At 41.8% G+C, this 20,681-nt stretch overlaps 1 protein-coding gene across 1 annotated transcript in view; it reads left to right on the top strand.

Annotated features, from left to right (window-relative positions):
• Window positions 1-7,038: 7,038 nt before the first annotated feature.
• The window catches only part of pde11a (phosphodiesterase 11a), a 96,314-nt gene continuing 82,671 nt past the window's right edge, over window positions 7,039-20,681 (top strand). The window contains exons 1-2 of the mRNA XM_079822451.1: window positions 7,039-8,025; window positions 14,332-14,490. Coding sequence (XP_079678577.1) covers window positions 7,216-8,025; window positions 14,332-14,490 — 969 coding nt within the window. The 5' untranslated portion in view covers window positions 7,039-7,215. The remainder of the gene's footprint in view (window positions 8,026-14,331; window positions 14,491-20,681) is intronic.

Raw genomic sequence — 20,681 nt, forward strand, 5'->3', positions numbered from 1 at the left:
AAAATCTGTAATAAGGATAAAGAGAATTGTGTATTCAATACTATCACATGCAAGTTCCCTGTACTTTGTGGACTATTGTTTAACCAGGTCAACTCTGCGCCTCCCCGTGGACCCACCGGTGGGTCCAATATTGCATCATCATAATCATTAAAAAAATTATATAAGTTGTGCAGCACAAAACTAGACATATATGGCTGTCACAATTCACCAGTGTGAGTGCCCATGAGAACCACCTGAGGGCACTCCACTTCAGACTGTCACTCCACCCCGGACTTGTCACTTCATCATAAACTACATTACCCATAATCCTTTGCCCGGACTCATCATCACTCATTGTTTGCACCTGTGTCTCATCACCCCATTACCCCAGCCTATATAAACCATGTTCACACATGTCTTTAACTGCGAAGTCTTGTACGTTGTATCACTGCATTTCTGAGCATTTCCCTGGTTTCATGTCTCTGGTTTTGGATTTCTTGCCTGTTCCGTGGATTACCCGTTTGCCTGTCTCTCCTGCCTTGTTTGCCTGTTTGGACTGCTTGCCTGTGTATGACCTGTTGCCTGTTTTTGACTACGATTGTGGATTACCCCTTACAAATAAAGCTGCATTTGGATTCTCAACCTCTGTCTCGGAGCAGTACGTTACAGAAGACTTCGCCAACAATGTATCCAGCAGCAGTATGTCTCGTCCGTCTATGCCAAGGAACTCACTCACTCGAGGACCACATCAGTGTCTTTCTGAACATTGCAAACACCACCAACCTCCCGGACTTTATGTTGATTGACTTTTTTGCCACGGATTCAATAAACCATTACAAACCCAACTTGTCCGTGATGGTCCTCGAGGGTCCCTGAGTGGGTTCCTTGATTATGCCCTTCAGGTGAGCGGGTCTGCATTCACTGTGGGAGTTTCAGATGAGGAACACTGCACTCCAGCAGTACCCACCAGTCCAGAGTCTCATCCAGCAACATCTCCAATCACTGTCCAGGGCCCAGTGACGTTACCTGTCTCCATCCAGCATCCAGAGATGGCTGCTCCAGCCCCTGACCAGCGTCCAGAGACGGCTGCTCCAGCCACTGACCAGCGTCCGGAGATGACTCCAGCCACTGACCTGCGTCCAGAGATGACTCCAGCCACTGACCAGCGTCCAGAGATGACTCCAGCCACTGACCAGCGTCCAGAGATGGCTCCGGCCACTGACCAGCGTCCAGAGATGGCTCCGGCCACTGACCAGCGTCCAGAGATGGCTCCGGCCACTGACCAGCGTCCAGAGATGGCTCCGGCCACTGACCAGCGTCCAGAGAGGGCTCCGGCCCGTGTCCCGAGTCCAGAGAGGGCTCCGGCCCGTGTCCCGAGTCCAGAGAGGGCTCCGGCCCGTGTCCCGAGTCCAGAGAGGGCTCCGGCCCGTGTCCCGAGTCCAGAGAGGGCTCCGGCCCGTGTCCCGAGTCCAGAGAGGGCTCCGCCTCCAGTCACGAGTGCAGAGAGGGCTCCGCCTCCAGTCACGAGTCCAGAGAGGGCTCCGCCTCCAGTCACGAGTCCAGAGAGGGCTCCGCCTCCAGTCATGAGTCCAGAGAGGGCTCCGCCTCCAGTCACGAGTCCAGAGAGGGCTCCGCCTCCAGTCACGAGTCCAGAGAGGGCTCCGCCTCCAGTCACGAGTCCAGAGAGGGCTCCGCCTCCAGTCACGAGTCCAGAGAGGGCTCCGCCTCCAGTCACGAGTCCAGAGAGGGCTCCGCCTCCAGTCACGAGTCCAGAGAGGGCTCCGCCTCCAGTCACGAGTCCAGAGAGGGCTCCGCCTCCAGTCACGAGTGCAGAGAGGGCTCCGCCTCCAGTCACGAGTGCAGAGAGGGCTCCGCCTCCAGTCACGAGTCCAGAGAGGGCTCCGCCTCCAGTCACGAGTCCAGAGAGGGCTCCGCCTCCAGTCACGAGTCCAGAGAGGGCTCCGCCTCCAGTCACGAGTCCAGAGAGGGCTCCGCCTCCAGTCACGAGTCCAGAGAGTACTCTAACCAGGCCACCTGCTCAGCCTGCACCGTCGTGGGGGTCTCCAAGACCGTCTGCGCTGCTATGGTGGTCGTCTGCTCCGCCGTGGGGGTCTTCAAACCCGTCTCCGCTGCTGTGGTGGTCGCCTGCTCCGCCGTGGGGGTCTTCAAACCCGTCTCCGCTGCTGTGGTGGTCGTCTGCTCCGCCGTGGGGGTCTTCAAACCCGTCTCCGCTGCTGTGGTGGTCGTCTGCTCCGCCGTGGGGGTCTTCAACCTCACCTGCACTGCTGTGGTGGTCGTCTGCTCCGCCGTGGGGGTCTTCAAACCCGTCTCCGCTGCTGTGGTGGTCGTCTGCTCCGCCGTGGGGGTCTTCAAACCCGTCTCCGCTGCTGTGGTGGTCGTCTGCTCCGCCGTGGGGGTCTTCAAACCCGTCTCCGCTGCTGTGGTGGTCATCTGCTCCGCCGTGGGGGTCTCCAAGACCGCCTGCGCTGCTGTGGTGGTCATCTGCTCCGCCGTGGGGGTCTTCAAACCCGTCTCCGCTGCTGTGGTGGTCATCTGCTCCGCCGTGGGGGTCTCCAAGACCGCCTGCGCTGCTGTGGTGGTCATCATCTGCTCCGCCGTGGGGGTCTCCAAGACCGCCTGCGCTGCTGTGGTGGTCATCTGCTCCGCCGTGGGGGTCTCCAAGACCGCCTGCGCTGCTGTGGTGGTCATCTGCTCCGCCGTGGGGGTCTCCAAGACCGCCTGCACTGCTGTGGTGGTCATCTGCTCCGCCGTGGGGGTCTCCAAGACCGCCTGCGCTGCTGTGGTGGTCATCTGCTCCGCCGTGGGGGTCTCCAAGACCGCCTGCGCTGCTGTGGTGGTCATCTGCTCCGCCGTGGGGGTCTCCAAGACCGCCTGCGCTGCTGTGGTGGTCATCTGCTCCGCCGTGGGGGTCTCCAAGACCGCCTGCACTGCTGTGGTGGTCATCTGCTCCGCCGTGGGGGTCTCCAAGACCGTCTGCGCTGCTGTGGTGGTCATCTGCTCCGCCGTGGGGGTCTCCAAGACCGCCTGCGCTGCTGTGGTGGTCGTCTGCCAAGCCGTGGGGGTCTTCAACCTCGTCTGCGCTGTGGTGGTCGTCTGCTCCGCCCTGGCTGCCTGCGCCACCCTGGTCATCAGTCCAGCCTGCTCCTTCCTGGCGTTCTACGGTGACTGAGTCTCCAGGCACTTTTCCGCTACATGGGCCTGGCCCTCCATCCCGCCCCCGGGTCCGCCTCCGCTCCACCTCCCTCCTTGACAATTTTAGGAGCGTCTGGAAGCCGCTCCTTTGAGGGGGGGCTATGTCACAATTCACCAGTGTGAGTGCCCATGAGAACCACCTGAGGGCACTCCACTTCAGACTGTCACTCCACCCCGGACTTGTCACTTCATCATAAACTACATTACCCATAATCCTTTGCCCGGACTCATCATCACTCATTGTTTGCCTGTTCCGTGGATTACCCGTTTGCCTGTTTGGACTGCTTGCCTGTGTATGACCTGTTGCCTGTTTTTCACTACGATTGTGGATTACCCCTTACAAATAAAGCTGCATTTGGATTCTCAACCTCTGTCTCGGAGCAGTATGTTACAATGGCATTGTTTGAAAGTTTAGAACCTCAGCTTTCTTGAGAACTCAATCAGTTTTGCATTTATGTTACATAGAAGAAGATAATAACGCTTGAATTCAAATACTCTTATTATCCTTAGTTTTGATTGTCTTTGTTAGCTGGATTGGTGGTGTCAAAGCTGAGTATCCCAGCTCTCAATAGACACGTCAATCATGCTTCTAGACCAATCAGAGCCTGAGATCCCCCTTTACAAATTTGAGGAGGCGGGGCCTTCTTTTCGATTTTCCAGCGGCTAGCTTCAATAAATGCAGAGGAGTAGTTATTACTGAGTTATGATTGAGTTAGTTGGAGAGTGGACAGATTAATCTCAACAACTTTTTTTTTAGAAGGAGATATCTGGAAGGTTCTTTTCCCCCATGTTTATTGCCACCTAGTGGAATCAACAGAAACTATTTTTTATCAATTTACGCCAATGTATGTGGGTAGGGCGCTCTTTTAAATTCAGATATGCAAAATATAAAAAATTCAAATATAAAATTCAAAATAATGAGCATTTAAAATTGCTTTAAATGCTCATTAGAACACATAACATCGGAGGTGAAATGTTAAGTTAGAGGTCACAAGCTCTACTCGGCCAACATGAATCAGGATATATAGACAGCATTGGCTAAATTTGACTCTTAAATTCACACATCTCAGAGCACTAGGAGTCCTGAGATAAAATGGACTGACAATGCTAGTTCAAAGATTGTTCATGTTGGATAAATGTTAGGGTTATATGTATATCTTGTCTTTGTATTCATAGATTTTGAGACAACTAGGCCTATAGTGACTGTCCCCAGACGGTGAAAACATTCCTGGAAAACATCTTTGTTGATCCTGGAACAACAATCCAGGATTTGAGGGACAAATTTACAGATTATGTCAAATTTAGGCTCACACAAGGGTGTTATTCACCGATCATTCCTCATCTGATTTTAGGGATAAGTTATGGGTAGGGTTGGGGAAAGGTTTAGGGATAGGACAAAGTTTTTTGGACAGGAACGTTATTCCAGGATCAACAAAACATGTAAAATCACAGTGACCATTAAAAAACGTAACGCAGCAGTTATAATTGTGTTTATGGAGTTATTAAAAAAGACATTCATAACTCAGCCTATGCGTTTTATGTGTTTCCCAGATTTTTTTATTGACAGGAAACAGAAAAAAACTGGGTTTTCGCCTCATGACACTGCAAGTTGATGTAGTTTATGAACTCTGTACATGTGCCCTTACATTAAAGTCTGAGAGATCAGTGTCACCTCGACTCTTCATTTATGTCAGAAAACGACAACGTTTCAAGGATGTGGTCATATGGTTATACATTTTTGACTATTTTTCAAATAAAAGATTTCCTGTATCATAAATCGCTTGCATAAAAACGATGAAAAATGCCCTAATAAGTCTAAAAATGTCACCTCAGATAAAACAACCATATAACAAACGTTACTGTTTACAAGCAGCACTTTCTAGAACTGTTTAGAACAATCCATAGAAGTCACAAAATTATGGAAGAATAAATAGAATTTTCCAGTGTTCCACTTCTACGGAAATGTCCAATATTTGCTCCTGTCTTCTTTTGATTTCGTCCAATAATTAGCATTTGGAGTGGCATTCTGCACTTTTCTTGTAGTGAAGATTCTCCTAAAGGCACTCTTCCTCTGCTTCTGTGATTGCTGAGATCTCACCTGATTATTGGTCCAGATATAGGCTTGTTCTTCTGTGACCCATACTTGGAATTTGTGCTCTTCATTTAACCCATCCAAGTGCACACACACAGTAGTGAACACACACACACACCGTGAACACACACAGTGGGCAGCCATATTGCTGCGGCGCCCGGGGAGCAGTTGGGGGTTCGGTGCCTTGCTCAAGGGTCTCACCTCAGTCGTGAGGGTGGAGGAGGGCGCTGGTTATTCACTCCCCCCTCCGACAACTCCTGCCGGACCTGAGACTCCAACCAGCAACCTTCAGGTTAGCCTAAAAGTCAGACTCCCTAACCATTGGGCCACGGCTGCCCCATTCAATTTAAAATACTGGACTTTTCCAGGAAGTACATCCAACTTCTTGTTTGATCGACATTATATATAACTAATGAAACAAATATCAAAAAGTATCAAGTTGAGTTGTTTGCTAGCATAAAGCTCTCTCTCTCTCTCTCTCTCTCTCTCTCTCTCTCTCTCTCTCTCTCTCTCTCTCTCTCTCTCTCTCTCTCTCTCTCTCTCTCTCTCTCTCTCTCTCTCTCTCTCTCTCTCTCTCTCTCTCTCTCCTATAGGCTATGCTGTATATGTATACCAAAATTTGGATTGTTCTAGAAAAACAACTAGAAAGTTCTAAACAGTTCTAGAATGTTCCAGAAAGTTCTAAACAGTTTTAGAATGTTCCAGAAAGTTATAAACAGTTCTAGAATGTTCCAGAAAGTTCTAAAGTGTTCTAGAAAGTTCCAGAAAGTTCTAAACAGTTCTAGAATGTTTTAGAAAGTTCTAAACAGTTTTAGAATGTTCCAGAAAGTTATAAACAGTTTTAGAATGTTCCAGAACGTTATAAACAGTTCTAGAATGTTCCAGAAAGTTCTAACGTGTTCTAGAAAGTTCCAGAAAGTTCTAAACAGTTCTAGAATGTTTTAGAAAGTTCTAAACAGTTTTAGAATGTTCCAGAAAGTTATAAACAGTTCTAGAATGTTCCAGAAAGTTCTAAACAGTTCTAGAATGTTTTAGAAAGTTTTTAACAGTTTTAGAATGTTCCAGAAAGTTCTAAACAGTTCTAGAATGTTCCGGAAAGTTCTAAACAGTTCTAGTACGTTTTAGGAAGTGCTACTTAGTTATAAGCAGTGACATTTGTTATATAGCCTATGGCTTTTCCATTTTTTTTTTTTTTTTAAATCTGGGGTGACCTTGAATTGGGGCGTTTTTCATTAATTTTAAGCTAAATTTAATCGATTTATGATACAGGAAATCTTTTATTTGAAAAAAATAGTCAAAAAGTTATAACCCTGTCCCTAGTGGGCATGCGTTTGGACAGCTGCATTACTCAATTTGTCCACCAGAGGTCGGCGGAGCAGCAACTTTTCATCGGGAATTCCTTACAAAGTGAATTATAATATCATTTAACAGATTATGCTGCAATCTTTGGAGGTTTTGAATTGATTATGAAATTATGAAAAGTTTAGTTGAATATTGTGGTATTGTGAATACCTAACATAAAAAACGCATATGTTAAATAGTTAAGGTTTTATGGATTCAATTGATAATATAAAATGTTTTTACAGGGCCCCCAAGACATGTTTAAGTGTACATAAGCCATTAAGACTGCGTTTCCCGGTGTCACCTCAGATGAGCATCCCTATATTAAAACAGCCCAGTTCTGAAGAGAGGGGGGGAATGCGTGATCGTGACGTCAGTGGTGCACCTGCGAAGCGCTCTGTCGCATCATCATCACTGGCGCTGCTTTAGAATGAGCGAGAGCGAGGTATTCAGCGTCAGACGCGAGCGTCAACGACACAACATGAACGACAGCTGAACTCACGCGGACCACGGGTTGTTTTAAGTTTGCGAAAGATTGCACTGACATAAATGAGCGTTCAAAACACGGCTCCGTCTCAGTTTGTGCGCAGATGACCGTGGCGGCAGCGATGGCAGGCTCAAATATGGTCTTCTCCGATGTGGAAAGTTTTCTAGACGCGCACCCGGAATTATTGGAGGACTATTTGAACAGGAAAGGCAAGGCGAGCATGGTGGAAAAGTGGCAGAAGAACCATCACGCGGCTAAAACTCCGGCGAACTCCAGCGGCGCGGACGCGGAGAAAGCGGCGAGCGCGTGCGGGAAAGACAGCTGGGCGAGCAGAGGAGACGGGCTGCAGAGACGGGCGTCGCAGAAAGAGCTGCGGAAGACATTCGCGCGGTCCAAAGCCATCAACGCCAACAGGACTTACGACGAGCACGTCAACTCCAGAGCCCAGGAGCCGCTGACCAGCATGAGGAGACGCGCGCTGCTGCGTAAAGCCAGCTCCCTTCCCCCGACCACCGCGCACATCCTCTCCGCCCTGCTGGAGTCCCGGGTCAACATCCCCCAGTACCCCTCCACCGCCGTGGACTACAAATACTACCTGAAAGAGCACAACGAGAGGGAGTTTTTCCTGGAGCTGGTCAAAGACATCTCCAACGACCTGGACCTGACCAGTCTGAGCTACAAGATCCTGGTGTTTGTGTGCATCATGGTGGATGCCGACCGCTGCTCCCTGTTCCTGGTGGAGGGACCGGCCAATAAAAAGACTCTGGTGTCCAAGTTCTTCGATGTGCATGCCGGGACCACGGTGTTGCCCTCTCTGAGAAACTCGGACGAGGTGCAGGTGCCCTGGGGAAAGGGCATCATTGGATATGTGGCTGAACACGGGGAGACCGTCAACATTCCCGATGCGTATCAGGTGAATGAAAGCAGATTGTGTCTTGTCCCTGAGGATGCGCGGGACTTCCTTAATGGAACCACAGAAGTGATCAAAGTAACAGTCTGGATAAAGTCAAATTCCCATTCCTTCAGAATGATTGCTCACAGGATTCGTAGAGCCCTTGCTTTAGGATTGTTTCATAATAATGAAAGAAACTCCTGTGGGATTAGCACATCTTTACACTCAAAAAGTTTTCTAAACCCTTTTCAATTAATCGTAAAATTCCATCACATCGAACTGATTAATCCTTACATGTTATGAATGAAGAATTTTAAGCGAGTAAAAAACTAGAGCTTAATAAAACATTTTGTATCAATCTTAGTGGAACTAGGGCCATTTAGAAAATTAAAAAAATAAAATGCTTAAGTTAAAGACTTATACAAGATGTTTTATTTTACTCATTATTATTTTTAAAATGTATAATATGAATAATATTTAAGGATTATTCCGTTTGATGGAATTTTACTATTAATTGAAATGTGTAAATCTTGAAAAAGGGTTCAGGATTCTTTTTTTTTTTTCCAAATAATGAAATAAATTCCACTGGGATTAGGAAATGTTTAGGGGTTTGACTATAGGATCCATTCACTTTATATTTCCACTTATGTATAATTAATTATAGGCTAGACAGTATTTTACTGAGACAAAACTCAACATTCCCAATGCATATCAGGTGAAGCAGGTATAAAATGATTGATCTGGAATTTTGGGCTTTTATGGGATGGAAACAGAGTCAAATCAGATCAGTAAAACATTAGTTTAGGGTCCAATTCTCACTATTAACTAGTCACTTATTATCATGCATATTACTAGGATATTGTCTGTTTATTAGTACTTATAAAGCACATATTAATGCCTTATTCATCATGACCATATTCTACATCCCATAATCACCCTATACCTACAGTTTATTGAGGCAAAAGTCGTAGTTAAAGGCACAATATGTAAGATTTTTGGATGAATATTTCCAAAAACCACTAGAACATTGTTATATAATTTGTTGACTTGTGTACTTACATTATCCCAAAAGTTTCCAAAAATGTTTAAATCCAGTGAAATTAGCGATTTTAAAAGGTTAGTTCATCCAAAAATGAAAATTAGCCCATGATTTACTACCCATTTATTACCCTCGAGTCATCCTAGGTGTATATGACATTCTTCTTTCAGACGAACACAATCAGAGTTATATTAAAAATGTCCTGCTCTTCCAAGCTTTATAATGGAAAAAAAAAAGTAACTGGTGTGCAATGTCGTCAGACGTAGCGTAAGCATTGTGAACTGCGAGAGGAGCTACACTTTTTCCATGAGTGGAATACGAAAGGCGATCTGGTGAAAAATAAATAATACACTTTATAAAGTTTTAAGAATGGATATTTTTCATACACAAACTCTTCGCTTCAGAAGGCCTTTATTAACCCCCTGGAGCCGTGTGGAGCAATTATATGATGGATAGATGCAGCTTTATGATGGATAGATGCAGTTTTATGATGGATAGATGCAGTTTTATGATGGATATGCAGCTTTATGATGGATAGATGCAGCTTTATGATGGATATGCAGCTTTATGATGGATAGATGCAGTTTTATGATGGATAGATGCAGCTTTATGATGGATATGCAGCTTTATGATGGATAGATGCAGCTTTATGATGGATAGATGCAGTTTTATGATGGATAGATGCACTTTTATGATGGACAGATGCACTTTTATGATGATAGATGCTCTTTTATGATGAAAGATGCACTCTTATGATGGATAGATGCACTTTTATGATGGATAGATGCTCTTTTATGATGGATAGATGCACTTTTATGATGATAGATGCACTTTTATGATGGAAAGATGCACTTTTATGATGGATAGTTGCACTTTTATGATGGACAGATGCACTTTTATGATGGACAGATGCACTTTTATGATGGACAGATGCACTTTTATGATGGATAGATGCTCTTTTATGATGGAAAGATGCACTTTTATGATGGATAGTTGCACTTTTATGATGGACAGATGCACTTTTATGATGGACAGATGCACTTTTATGATGGACAGATGCACTTTTATGATGGATAGTTGCACTTTTGACTAAGGTGCTATATAGCACCTCTGAAGAACCGCTGAAGAACCACTGAAGCACCAAAATTGGTGCTATATAGCACTAAAAAAGGTTCCCCTATGATTACAAGCCTTTTTTTTAGAGTGTAGATGCAGCTTTATGATGGATAGATGCAGCTTTATGATGGATAGATGCAGTTTTATGATGGATAGATGCACTTTTATGATGGACAGATGCACTTTTATGATGGACAGATGCTCTTTTATGATGAATAGATGCTCTTTTATGATGAAAGATGCACTCTTATGATGGATTGATGCACTTTTATGATGGACAGATGCTCTTTTATGATGGATAGATGCACTTTTATGATGATAGATGCTCTTTAATGATGAAAGATGCACTCTTATGATGGATAGATGCTCTTTTATGATGGATAGATGCTCTTTTATGATGGAAAGATGCACTCTTATGATGGATAGTTGCACTTTTATGATGGACAGATGCACTTTTATGATGGACAGATGCACTTTTATGATGGATAGATGCACTTTTATGATGGACAGATGCTCTTTTATGATGGATAGATGCACTTTTATGATGGACAGATGCACTTTTATGATGGATAGATGCACTTTTAGGATGAACAGATGCTCTTTTATGATGAACAGATGCACTCTTATGATGGATAGATGCTCTTTTATGATGGATAGATGCACTTTTATAATGGATAGATGCTCTTTTATGATGGACAGATGCTCTTTTATGATGGATAGATGCTCTTTTATGATGGATAGATGCACTTTTATAATGGATAGATGCTCTTTTATGATGGATAGATGCTCTTTTATGATGGACAGATGCACTTTTATGATGGACAGATGCACTTTTATGATGGATAGATGCACTTTTATGATGGACAGATGCACTCTTATGATGGATAGATGCACTTTTAGGATGAACAGATGCTCTTTTATGATGAACAGATGCACTCTTATGATGGATAGATGCTCTTTTATGATGGATAGATGCACTTTTATGATGGACAGATGCTCTTTTATGATGGATAGATGCTCTTTTATGATGGATAGATGCACTTTTATAATGGATAGATGCTCTTTTATGATGGACAGATGCTCTTTTATGATGGATAGATGCACTTTTATAATGGATAGATGCTCTTTTATGACAGATAGATGCTCTTTTATGATGGATAGATGCTCTTTTATGATGGATAGATGCTCTTTTATGATGGACAGATGCTCTTTTATGATGGATAGATGCACTTTTATGATGGATAGATGCTCTTTTATGATGGACAGATGCTCTTTTATGATGGATAGATGCACTCTTATGATGGATAGATGCACTCTTATGATGGATAGATGCAGTCTTATGATGGATAGATGCTCTTTTATGATGGATAGATGCACTTTTATGATGATAGATGCTCTTTTATGATGATAGATGCTCTTTTATGATGGATAGATGCACTTTTATGATGGATAGATGCACTTTTATGATGGATAGATGCACTTTTAGGATGAACAGATGCTCTTTTATGATGAACAGATGCACTCTTATGATGGATAGATGCTCTTTTATGATGGATAGATGCACTTTTATGATGGACAGATGCTCTTTTATGATGGATAGATGCTCTTTTATGATGGATAGATGCACTTTTATAATGGATAGATGCTCTTTTATGATGGACAGATGCTCTTTTATGATGGATAGATGCACTTTTATAATGGATAGATGCTCTTTTATGACAGATAGATGCTCTTTTATGATGGATAGATGCTCTTTTATGATGGATAGATGCTCTTTTATGATGGACAGATGCTCTTTTATGATGGATAGATGCACTTTTATGATGGATAGATGCTCTTTTATGATGGACAGATGCTCTTTTATGATGGATAGATGCACTCTTATGATGGATAGATGCACTCTTATGATGGATAGATGCAGTCTTATGATGGATAGATGCTCTTTTATGATGGATAGATGCACTTTTATGATGATAGATGCTCTTTTATGATGATAGATGCTCTTTTATGATGGATAGATGCACTTTTATGATGGATAGATGCACTCTTATGGACTTCAAAACAGAAACAACCATTCACTGTCATTATAAAGCTTGGAAGAGCAGGACAAGCCGTCATCAAGATATGTCTTTGTTTGGAATAAGCGACATCTAGAGGAGAAAAATGACATATTGTGGCTTTAATAGTTAGTTAAAAATGAGAACTGGACCCTAATCTAAAGTGTGTGTCTAAAGTAAAGTGTTTTAAACTGAGACATCCCAATGGAAATTCTATAATACAACTGTTCCAAAATATGACAAACATCACAATGGAGCAACTGTTTGATTGTAAAGGAACCAAAGTAAGAGTAACTTTTGTTACAATTGTTCTGAATTATGAAGGAAATTCCACTGGGATTAGGAAATGTAGGGCATCTGTTGTGAGGTCACGCGTGCATTACATTTTCCCAGATGCATATGGGGAAACAGCAAACGTTCTTAATGCATTACAGGTGAAACAGGAAGGAAACGATTGTTTCTAGTTTTAAAAATCCTTTAAAATGTGCACAGAATTGCTAATGGAATGTCTGTTATTATTTGGAATCAATATTGGGAGAAAGAAAAGAATCCTCTAATATTCCATTCTGGGAAAAAAACCCATTATACATAACCAGCTTCATAATCATAATCATCACAGCCAAAGGTGGCCATGTAAACCAGCAGGAGGGGAGCCTTTTGTATCCAGTAGTGTTTGATTCTTGATTCTCATTTGAGCCTAGAAACTGAATTAGGGTTAGGATAGCATTAGCCTTTTTTTTTTTTTTTGACCTGGTCACTCGCGTGAGATTTCCCCGTACGGATAATGACTTGCAGCACGGACAGGACAGTATTTTACTGTGACCCATGAGTGACGTTTTGCTTTGATTATTCCCCGAGATCCATAAAAGGCCTTAGTGAAATAATAATGAGTTGTGTGAGAGTATCTGAGTATCGATCGCTGAATCGATCAGCTCACCCTCTCCGTTCTACAGATACACTCCTGATGATCTGATGATGATGTCAGCTCGCACTTCTCTAATTAGTCTGTCAATCTGCGTTTGCCTTTTCATTTAGCAAGCGGAGCAGATCATTAAAACTGCATTATTTATACCAGTAAACTCAGCGCTTCACAGACCATTCAAACATGAGCCGTGTAAAAGTGGCTCATTATTAAAAATAATAGTAACACTTTCATTAATTAGTCATTTAAAGCGTAAGTGTAGATATGAATGTAAAATATGAATAAGTAAAAACGTAATTCATGGTATTTCTGTATACTGTATTTGAACATAATCTGTTAAGCTTTATTTAATGTTTATGTTTGATAATGTTAACGATGGAATCTATTTTTTTATGTTAAAGTTTCTTCTGCTCACCAAGACTGCATTTATGTGATGGAAAATACAGTAATATTGCGAAATATTATTAGACTTTAAAACAGCAGTTTTCTATGTGAATATATAGTGAAGTGTAATTTATTCCTGTGATCAAAGCTGTATTTTCAGCATCATTACTCCAGTCTTCAGTGTCACATGATTGGAATATGATAATTTGATGCTCAAGAAACATTTATGATTATTATCAATGTTAAAACTGCTTTTGCAAAATCTAGGGTAAGATTTTTTTTTTTTTTTTAAAGGAAACATTTATTTTTATTCAGTAATGATGCATTAAACTGTAAAATGTATACCAGTTTCAACAAAAATACTACAATGTTTTCAACATTGATAATAATTATAAATCTTAAGCAGCAAATCCTCATATGAGAATGACTTCTGAAGGATCATGTGACACTGAAGACTGGTGTAATGAGCTTTGATCACAGGAATACATTACACTTTAACATTTATTCACATAGAATTTTAAATTTTAATAATATTTCACAATCTCACTGTTTTTCCTGTATTTTCTATCACATAAATGCAGCCTTGGTGAGCATTAGAGGCTTCTTTCAAAAGCATTAATACATTGACCGACAGTGTAATATAAAGCAGAGAAGACCAGTAGTAGTCGACATTTTATTCCAGGTATTTTCTGTCACTTTCTGTATATTTTGCTGTTCGCTTCACTGTTAATGAGTCTGGCTTCTCTGTACAGCTATTATAAATGTTCCCGTTCAGCAAAGAGTGAGACTGTCTCTTGTCCTCTTTACAGGACCATCGTTTCAGTGATGAGATTGATAAACTCACCGGATACAAAACCAAGTCTCTGCTGTGCATGCCCATCCACAACAGTGATGGAGAGGTCATCGGGGTCGCGCAGGCCATCAACAAGAGTCCCAATGGAGCACTGTTCACAGAAGACGACGAAAAGGTACTGCATGCACACACAGCGCTTTACACACGGACACTTGTGCTACATAACACGTTTACCAAGCTTGCCTTCTCTCTTCTGCTCTTGCCATGCCTCTGTAAACACTTGACTTCACGTGTGAAGGTTTCATCTCCTACTCTGACTGATGCTGCGTCCCAATTTGCCTACTTATACTACGACCTAAAAGTATGTACTCTTTTAGTGAAGAAAAAGTACATACTTTTGAGTGTGTAGCAGAAGAGTATGCAAGCTTTGGGACATACTACTTCTACATTGTTGCTTAGTTACGTGCATCCCATCACCGTTTAAACTGCCCTGTCAATCATCGGCACAGTTCAAATCCTCCAAATTCAATTTAATTTCCTACCGTATCGGAGAGAAATGTAGTCGCCCGTTGATCTGCCATCTGTGGGTCTTTAATGCGGATACTCTTCTCATGTGTTTAAAATATAATGATGCGTTTAAAAGTTAATGCCCAAACATATCATTACAAAAGTTCTCAATGCTGCTGCAGGTGAAATATAATGCGGATAATATTGAATGAATATATTTTCGTCAGGTTAAATACTGATAATTGCTCACTCAAACCCCTTTATCTAATCCTCTCTACTTAACCGACAGACTCGCATAACCGTCATGTTTGTAGTTTTTTAACACTTTTAATCCGCATTTGTAGTTCTAATCGAATCCTTGACAAGCCTGTAGTGCTCCAGTCAGAAATTGAAGCTTCCGCGCCTCGATCGCCCCCCGGTGGCCGGTCCCAGTATAGCTCCTAAACCCCGCCTCTCCATGTATTTGAATGGGCGCGAGACACACTTAACAATTAAATTACACTTCAAATAATTGTTTCCTAAAGATGGTTTCTGTCATTTTAGGCAGTTTTTATTACGATAATTTCATTTCAAGTGTTCGTTTTTTAAATAAGTTTAGTTTTAGTGAGTTATTTGATGCTATAAAAACGGGGGGTGTGACGTCATGATTGACAGCTGAGATTGACGGCTTGTCACTGAGGCACTAACGGACTTTTTTCGGGATTTTTGGGAGGAGATTGGAGCTTAAGCTTTAATTTCTTCATTCCCATAACTGTTTATTTCACACCAACACAATTAATTATTCTGCATCTGCGAGAGTGTGGGCGGGCTTTTGATAATCGCGCCTCTACTTCCTGCTCTCTACTGCGCAGACTCGGTCCCAAGATGTCAGCGCCGTGAGCGGGCCTACGAAAGCTTCAACTATGGTCAACGGAAGTGAATGAAGTCGCGTCGTCCACATTTTTTTACGGTCTATGATCCTCGACCATCTCGTAATGGGTTGTGGCAATATCAGCCGTTAGAGTGCGCATCGATCTGCACTTCGAATTCTGACCGGAAATAGTTGACCATCCGGGAATCTTTGGAATACTCTTTTTCAACATACTATGATTTGAGGCTAATTATTTTTTCGAATACTATTTAGTACGGGTAGTATGCGAATTGGGACGCAGCGTGAATGTTACACATGCAAGTAGGGTTGCCACCCGTCCCGTAAAATACGGAATCGTCCCGTATTTACAAGCAAAATGACGCGTTCCGTATCAAACCAATACGGGACGCGATTTGTTCCGTATTTTACATAGGTCCAAACATAGTTCAATAAACACACAAGGATTTTGCAATGTGGAGAATACTGATAGCAAATATAAACAAATCAATTTCACAATAAGTAGTACAGGAGCTCATTTGTGCGTGATTGCGTTTTAGCGGCTTTGTTGTCATAGCGGCGGAGTCTCGAGAACATGCGCTGTGCCGTGTGCAGTGTGCCTGTAAACTTGCGCGTTTTTTAAAAAACATGTCGAGCTCGCGTCGTGTGCGTCCACCGTTTGAACGCAAGAGGATCTCCAGATATAGAGCTGAATATCAAAAAGGTATCAATGGGTCTGTCCAGTAACTCATGATGAACCTCAGGCCAACTGCACACTTTATGAGAAGCATTTCAGTTGCTCAGACTGACTTAAAGCAACAGCGCTGACAGACACATCTGTGCTTCTAAAGGTAGCCTATAGTTTTTTTTAATGGATAATATATTAATATAATATTCCATACATAATCAGAGCTTGGCAGACAGAAATATTATTTTTAGACAGGTTAATTAATAGAGTATAGCCTAATAAATGTATTTATTAATTTATAATTTAGCTACGCTATAATCAAACATAACCAATAATCCTGTCATATAAAGTTTATGACATTTAAAAAATTAAAAATGGGACAAATAATTACATGATAATATAGTCATAATATTATAAATTTGTGAATGGGTGTCCCTTATTTTGCCCCACCAAAGGTGGCAACCCTACATGCAAGCAAGTGCTGAGTTTGACACATTTTTCTAATACAGCGATACAGCAGGTCAGGCGTCGACTAGTGAAGATAACTGAATGAACTGAGTAAACTAAAGCACTAAAGGTCTATTCACACCATTCACTACGCATTTGGCAGACGCTTTTATCCAAAGCGACTTACAGTGCACTTATTACAGGGAAAATCCCCCTGGAGCAACGTGGAGTAAAGTGCCTTGCTCAAGGACACACTGGTGGTGACCACTGGGATCAAACCAGCAACCTTCTGCATATCAGTTCAGTGGCTTAACCCACTGGGCCACCATCTCCAGGTTGACACCAATGATGATAACTATAATGTTTAAAAACTATAATGTTTTAAAAATCATTCACATTCTATGAGAATAGTGAAGTCCACATCACAGCTATATAGATATATCTATATTTTGTCAGCCAATCAGAATCCATCCTGCATTAAAGTCCCACTGAAGTGCCTTAAAACTATAGACTGCAAAACAGTATGGACGTAGTGTCCGTGACGTCACCCATAGGATTCTGATGAGCAGTTTTGAAGCGTAAAGTAGGGTCGAGCTGGCCATTGCCATCTCGGCAGCACGTCATCGCGCGTCACTCCCGGATAATAAAAATGGGCAAAAAGGCGGGACGTGGGCGGAGCTTAAGTGACGCGATGACTAACAGACACCAGATAAATGGCTATCCACCTGTCACTCAAAGTGGACACGCCCTTAATTATGCAGAACTTTAATATTTTATATAATGTAAACGAATGAGTTATAAAAAAATTCACCTCCCTCACAGTCGTCATGAAGGCCAAAATTAGCCGTATAGACCAAAACCACAATTTGTCCCAGACTGTAAACACGTGTTCTTCTGCTGTAAAGTTGGACATTTTAACATGAGCTCAATGAGATTCTGCTCCTTTTGGAGCCTGTCTCTAGTGGCCAGTTGAATTGCAGTTTAAAGGGTTAGTTCACCCAAAAATGAAAATTCTGTCATTAATTACTTACCCTCATGTCGTTCGACACCCGTCAGACCTCCGTTCATCTTCAGAACAGAAATGAAGATATTTTAGTTGAAATCTGATGGCTCTGAAAGGCCTCCATTGGCTCAATGGCACTTTACACTCTCAAGACCCTTAAAAGGTATAAAATGGTTCTAAATAACAGTGGTTATAACAGTGGTTCTAAAATAACTTTATGAATCGGCGAGAATAGTTTTTGTGCGCAAAAAACCCCCTAAATAACGACTTATATAGTGATGACGATTTCAAAACACGGCATCATGAAGCTTCGAAGCGTTATGAATCAGTGAGCCGAATCATGATTCGGATCGCGTGTCAAACCGCTGAAATTTGGCAATTCAAACTGCTGATTCGACTCAATGATTCATAACGCTTCGAAGCTTCACGAGGCCGTGTTTTGAAATCGTCATCACTAGTGTTGGGTCCGAGTCCACCTTTGTCGAGTTCAAGTCAAGTCCAAGTCTTAAACAATCAAGTCCGAGTCCAAGTCCGAGTCCAAAAGGGGCCGAGTTGGACTCAAGTCCGAGTTCTTATCGACCGAGTCCGAGTCGAGTCCGCCCGAGTCCAGAGTGTAATTAAATTGAAAAAAGATTAGAAATTGCTATTGTAAATTTGTATCTTCTATTAATATTTTAAACTTTCGACCCATTAAACCAATGGCAATATAAAATTAAACAAAAAATACCACTATAACATCTAGCCATTGCCATTTAACATTTTTATTTTGTCAACAGATCAACTAGTTTCCAATCAAAAATGGTTTCAAACCATTAGAATGGACATAGATATACTGTATGTAGAACTTTTATAATTACAAGTGCAAGAAAAACACAAATTAACCTGTTTTATTGTATTTAAATTGTTTAATGCCTCTGGTATCACCAAATTCTTATGTTTAGGGGTGGGCGATATTAAAATCTTATTTCACGATAATGATATATTTTCTCAAGTAGGATTATTCAAGTAAGAATAAATACTATAGAAATTGAATTAAACAATTACATTTAAAATAAAACAAACTTCACTGTATTACATGTACAGTGATTCTTATTAAATTTAATAAAGTTAGTGAGTGAGTGAGTGAGTGAGTGAGTGAGTGAGTGAGTGATTTTCTCTTTGTCTTTTGTTGTTTTATTAACATTAAAGGGATAGTTCACTCAAAAATTAAAATTCTGTCATCGATTACTCGCGCTCAAGTTGTTTTACACATATTTTGGAGAATGTCGGAAACCAACCAGTTGGTCCCATTGTAGGAAATAATAATATGGATGTCAATGACTACCATTCAACTGTTTGTGTTCAACAGAAGAAATGAATACAGGTTTGGAACAATATTAGAGTGAGTAAATAATGACATAATTTTAGAGGTGAACTGTCCCTTTAAGGACAAGCGACAGCGTGTTCACTGTAGGCTGCGCTGCTGTTAATTTAAGACCTCTACACATCTAATATACAGACACGCCGATTTTACTTTCACTTTAGACATAACTGACTGTGTTTATGTTAACCTTGTGTGTATTTGACAGTATTAGTGCAGTAAGACTACTTAGTCCAATAATCACGTGTGTTTGACAGGCTTTTAGTGCGCGCGCTCAGCGCATGTTAACACAGTGCACAAGCACGCGAATGAAACGTTTAACCAGCAAGGCTCATATCAGCGCGTAGACTCACAGGCACACTCAAACAGAGCCAAAATAAACTGAGAGAAATATTTCAAAAATGTATTTATTCGAAATTAATTAAATCGAAAACGAAAAGAAAAAAAACGCAATTCCCAAGCGTGTATTCAAGATATTCAACAGTGCCGAACGGTTTAATATTATATTAAGAATTGTAACGTCCATAGTATGCACACAAGAATCCGATATATATCGTCATATCACCCAGCCCTAAGTTATTTGGATTTAAGTTGGTATTAAAAGTTATAATAAGCAACTTACATTTCTCTAGGTTTTCATTGAACATGTCGGTAGAAAGTCGTGCCAGACACATCAGTTGATTTGCAATCCGCAGAGTGCTTCTTTTTACTGGATTTCTTGCAAAAAATTCTTTATGATTTTCAAAAGCAAAACAAATTATTGCTGACTCTGAAGACATTGTCCTAGCCACGCATTGCATCCGTGTGATGTGTGTATTGTCTGCAAGCATATGATGCTACTGCTGCCTGCCGGTGTGGTGCAGTAAAATCACAAGCGGGGAGACGTTCATTAATTTCTTATCTTAGTTTTATAGCGGTTTTGTTGTTACACATGACTCGGACTCGACTGCACTCTGGATATTTTCCGAGTCCAAAATGTCCAAGTCCGAGTCAAGTCCGAGTACAAATTCACCCGAGTGCGTGACAAGTCCGAGTTCATTCAAAATTGGACTCGAGTCCGGACTCGAGTCCGAGTCCAAGTCCGAGTACCCCAACTCTAGTCATCACTATGTAAGTCGTTATTTAGGGTTTTTTTGCGCACAAAAACTATTCTCGCCGATTTATAAAGTTATTGTAGAACCACTGTAGTGAGATGGACTTTGTAACGACGTCTTTAGTGCCTTTTAAGGGTCTTGAGAGTGAACCGTGCATTGTGGCCTTTCAGAGCCATCAGATTTCAACTAAAATATCTTCATTTCTGTTCCGAAGATGAACAGAGGTCTGACGGGTGTCGAACGACATGAGGGTAAGTAATTAATGACAGAATTTTCATTTTTGGGTGAACTAACCCTTTAAGTCACTTCCATATTGGCTACAAGAGAAAATGCGGGAGGTTGCCGCTTGCTTAAGACACACAGTATTATTCAATGTGTCGACATAATATCCACTGAAACAGGAAGACTGGGCGGGACATA

Source organism: Gobio gobio, assembly GCF_949357685.1.
Source record: "Gobio gobio genome assembly, chromosome: 7".
Classification (NCBI taxonomy): Eukaryota; Metazoa; Chordata; class Actinopteri; order Cypriniformes; family Gobionidae; genus Gobio; species Gobio gobio.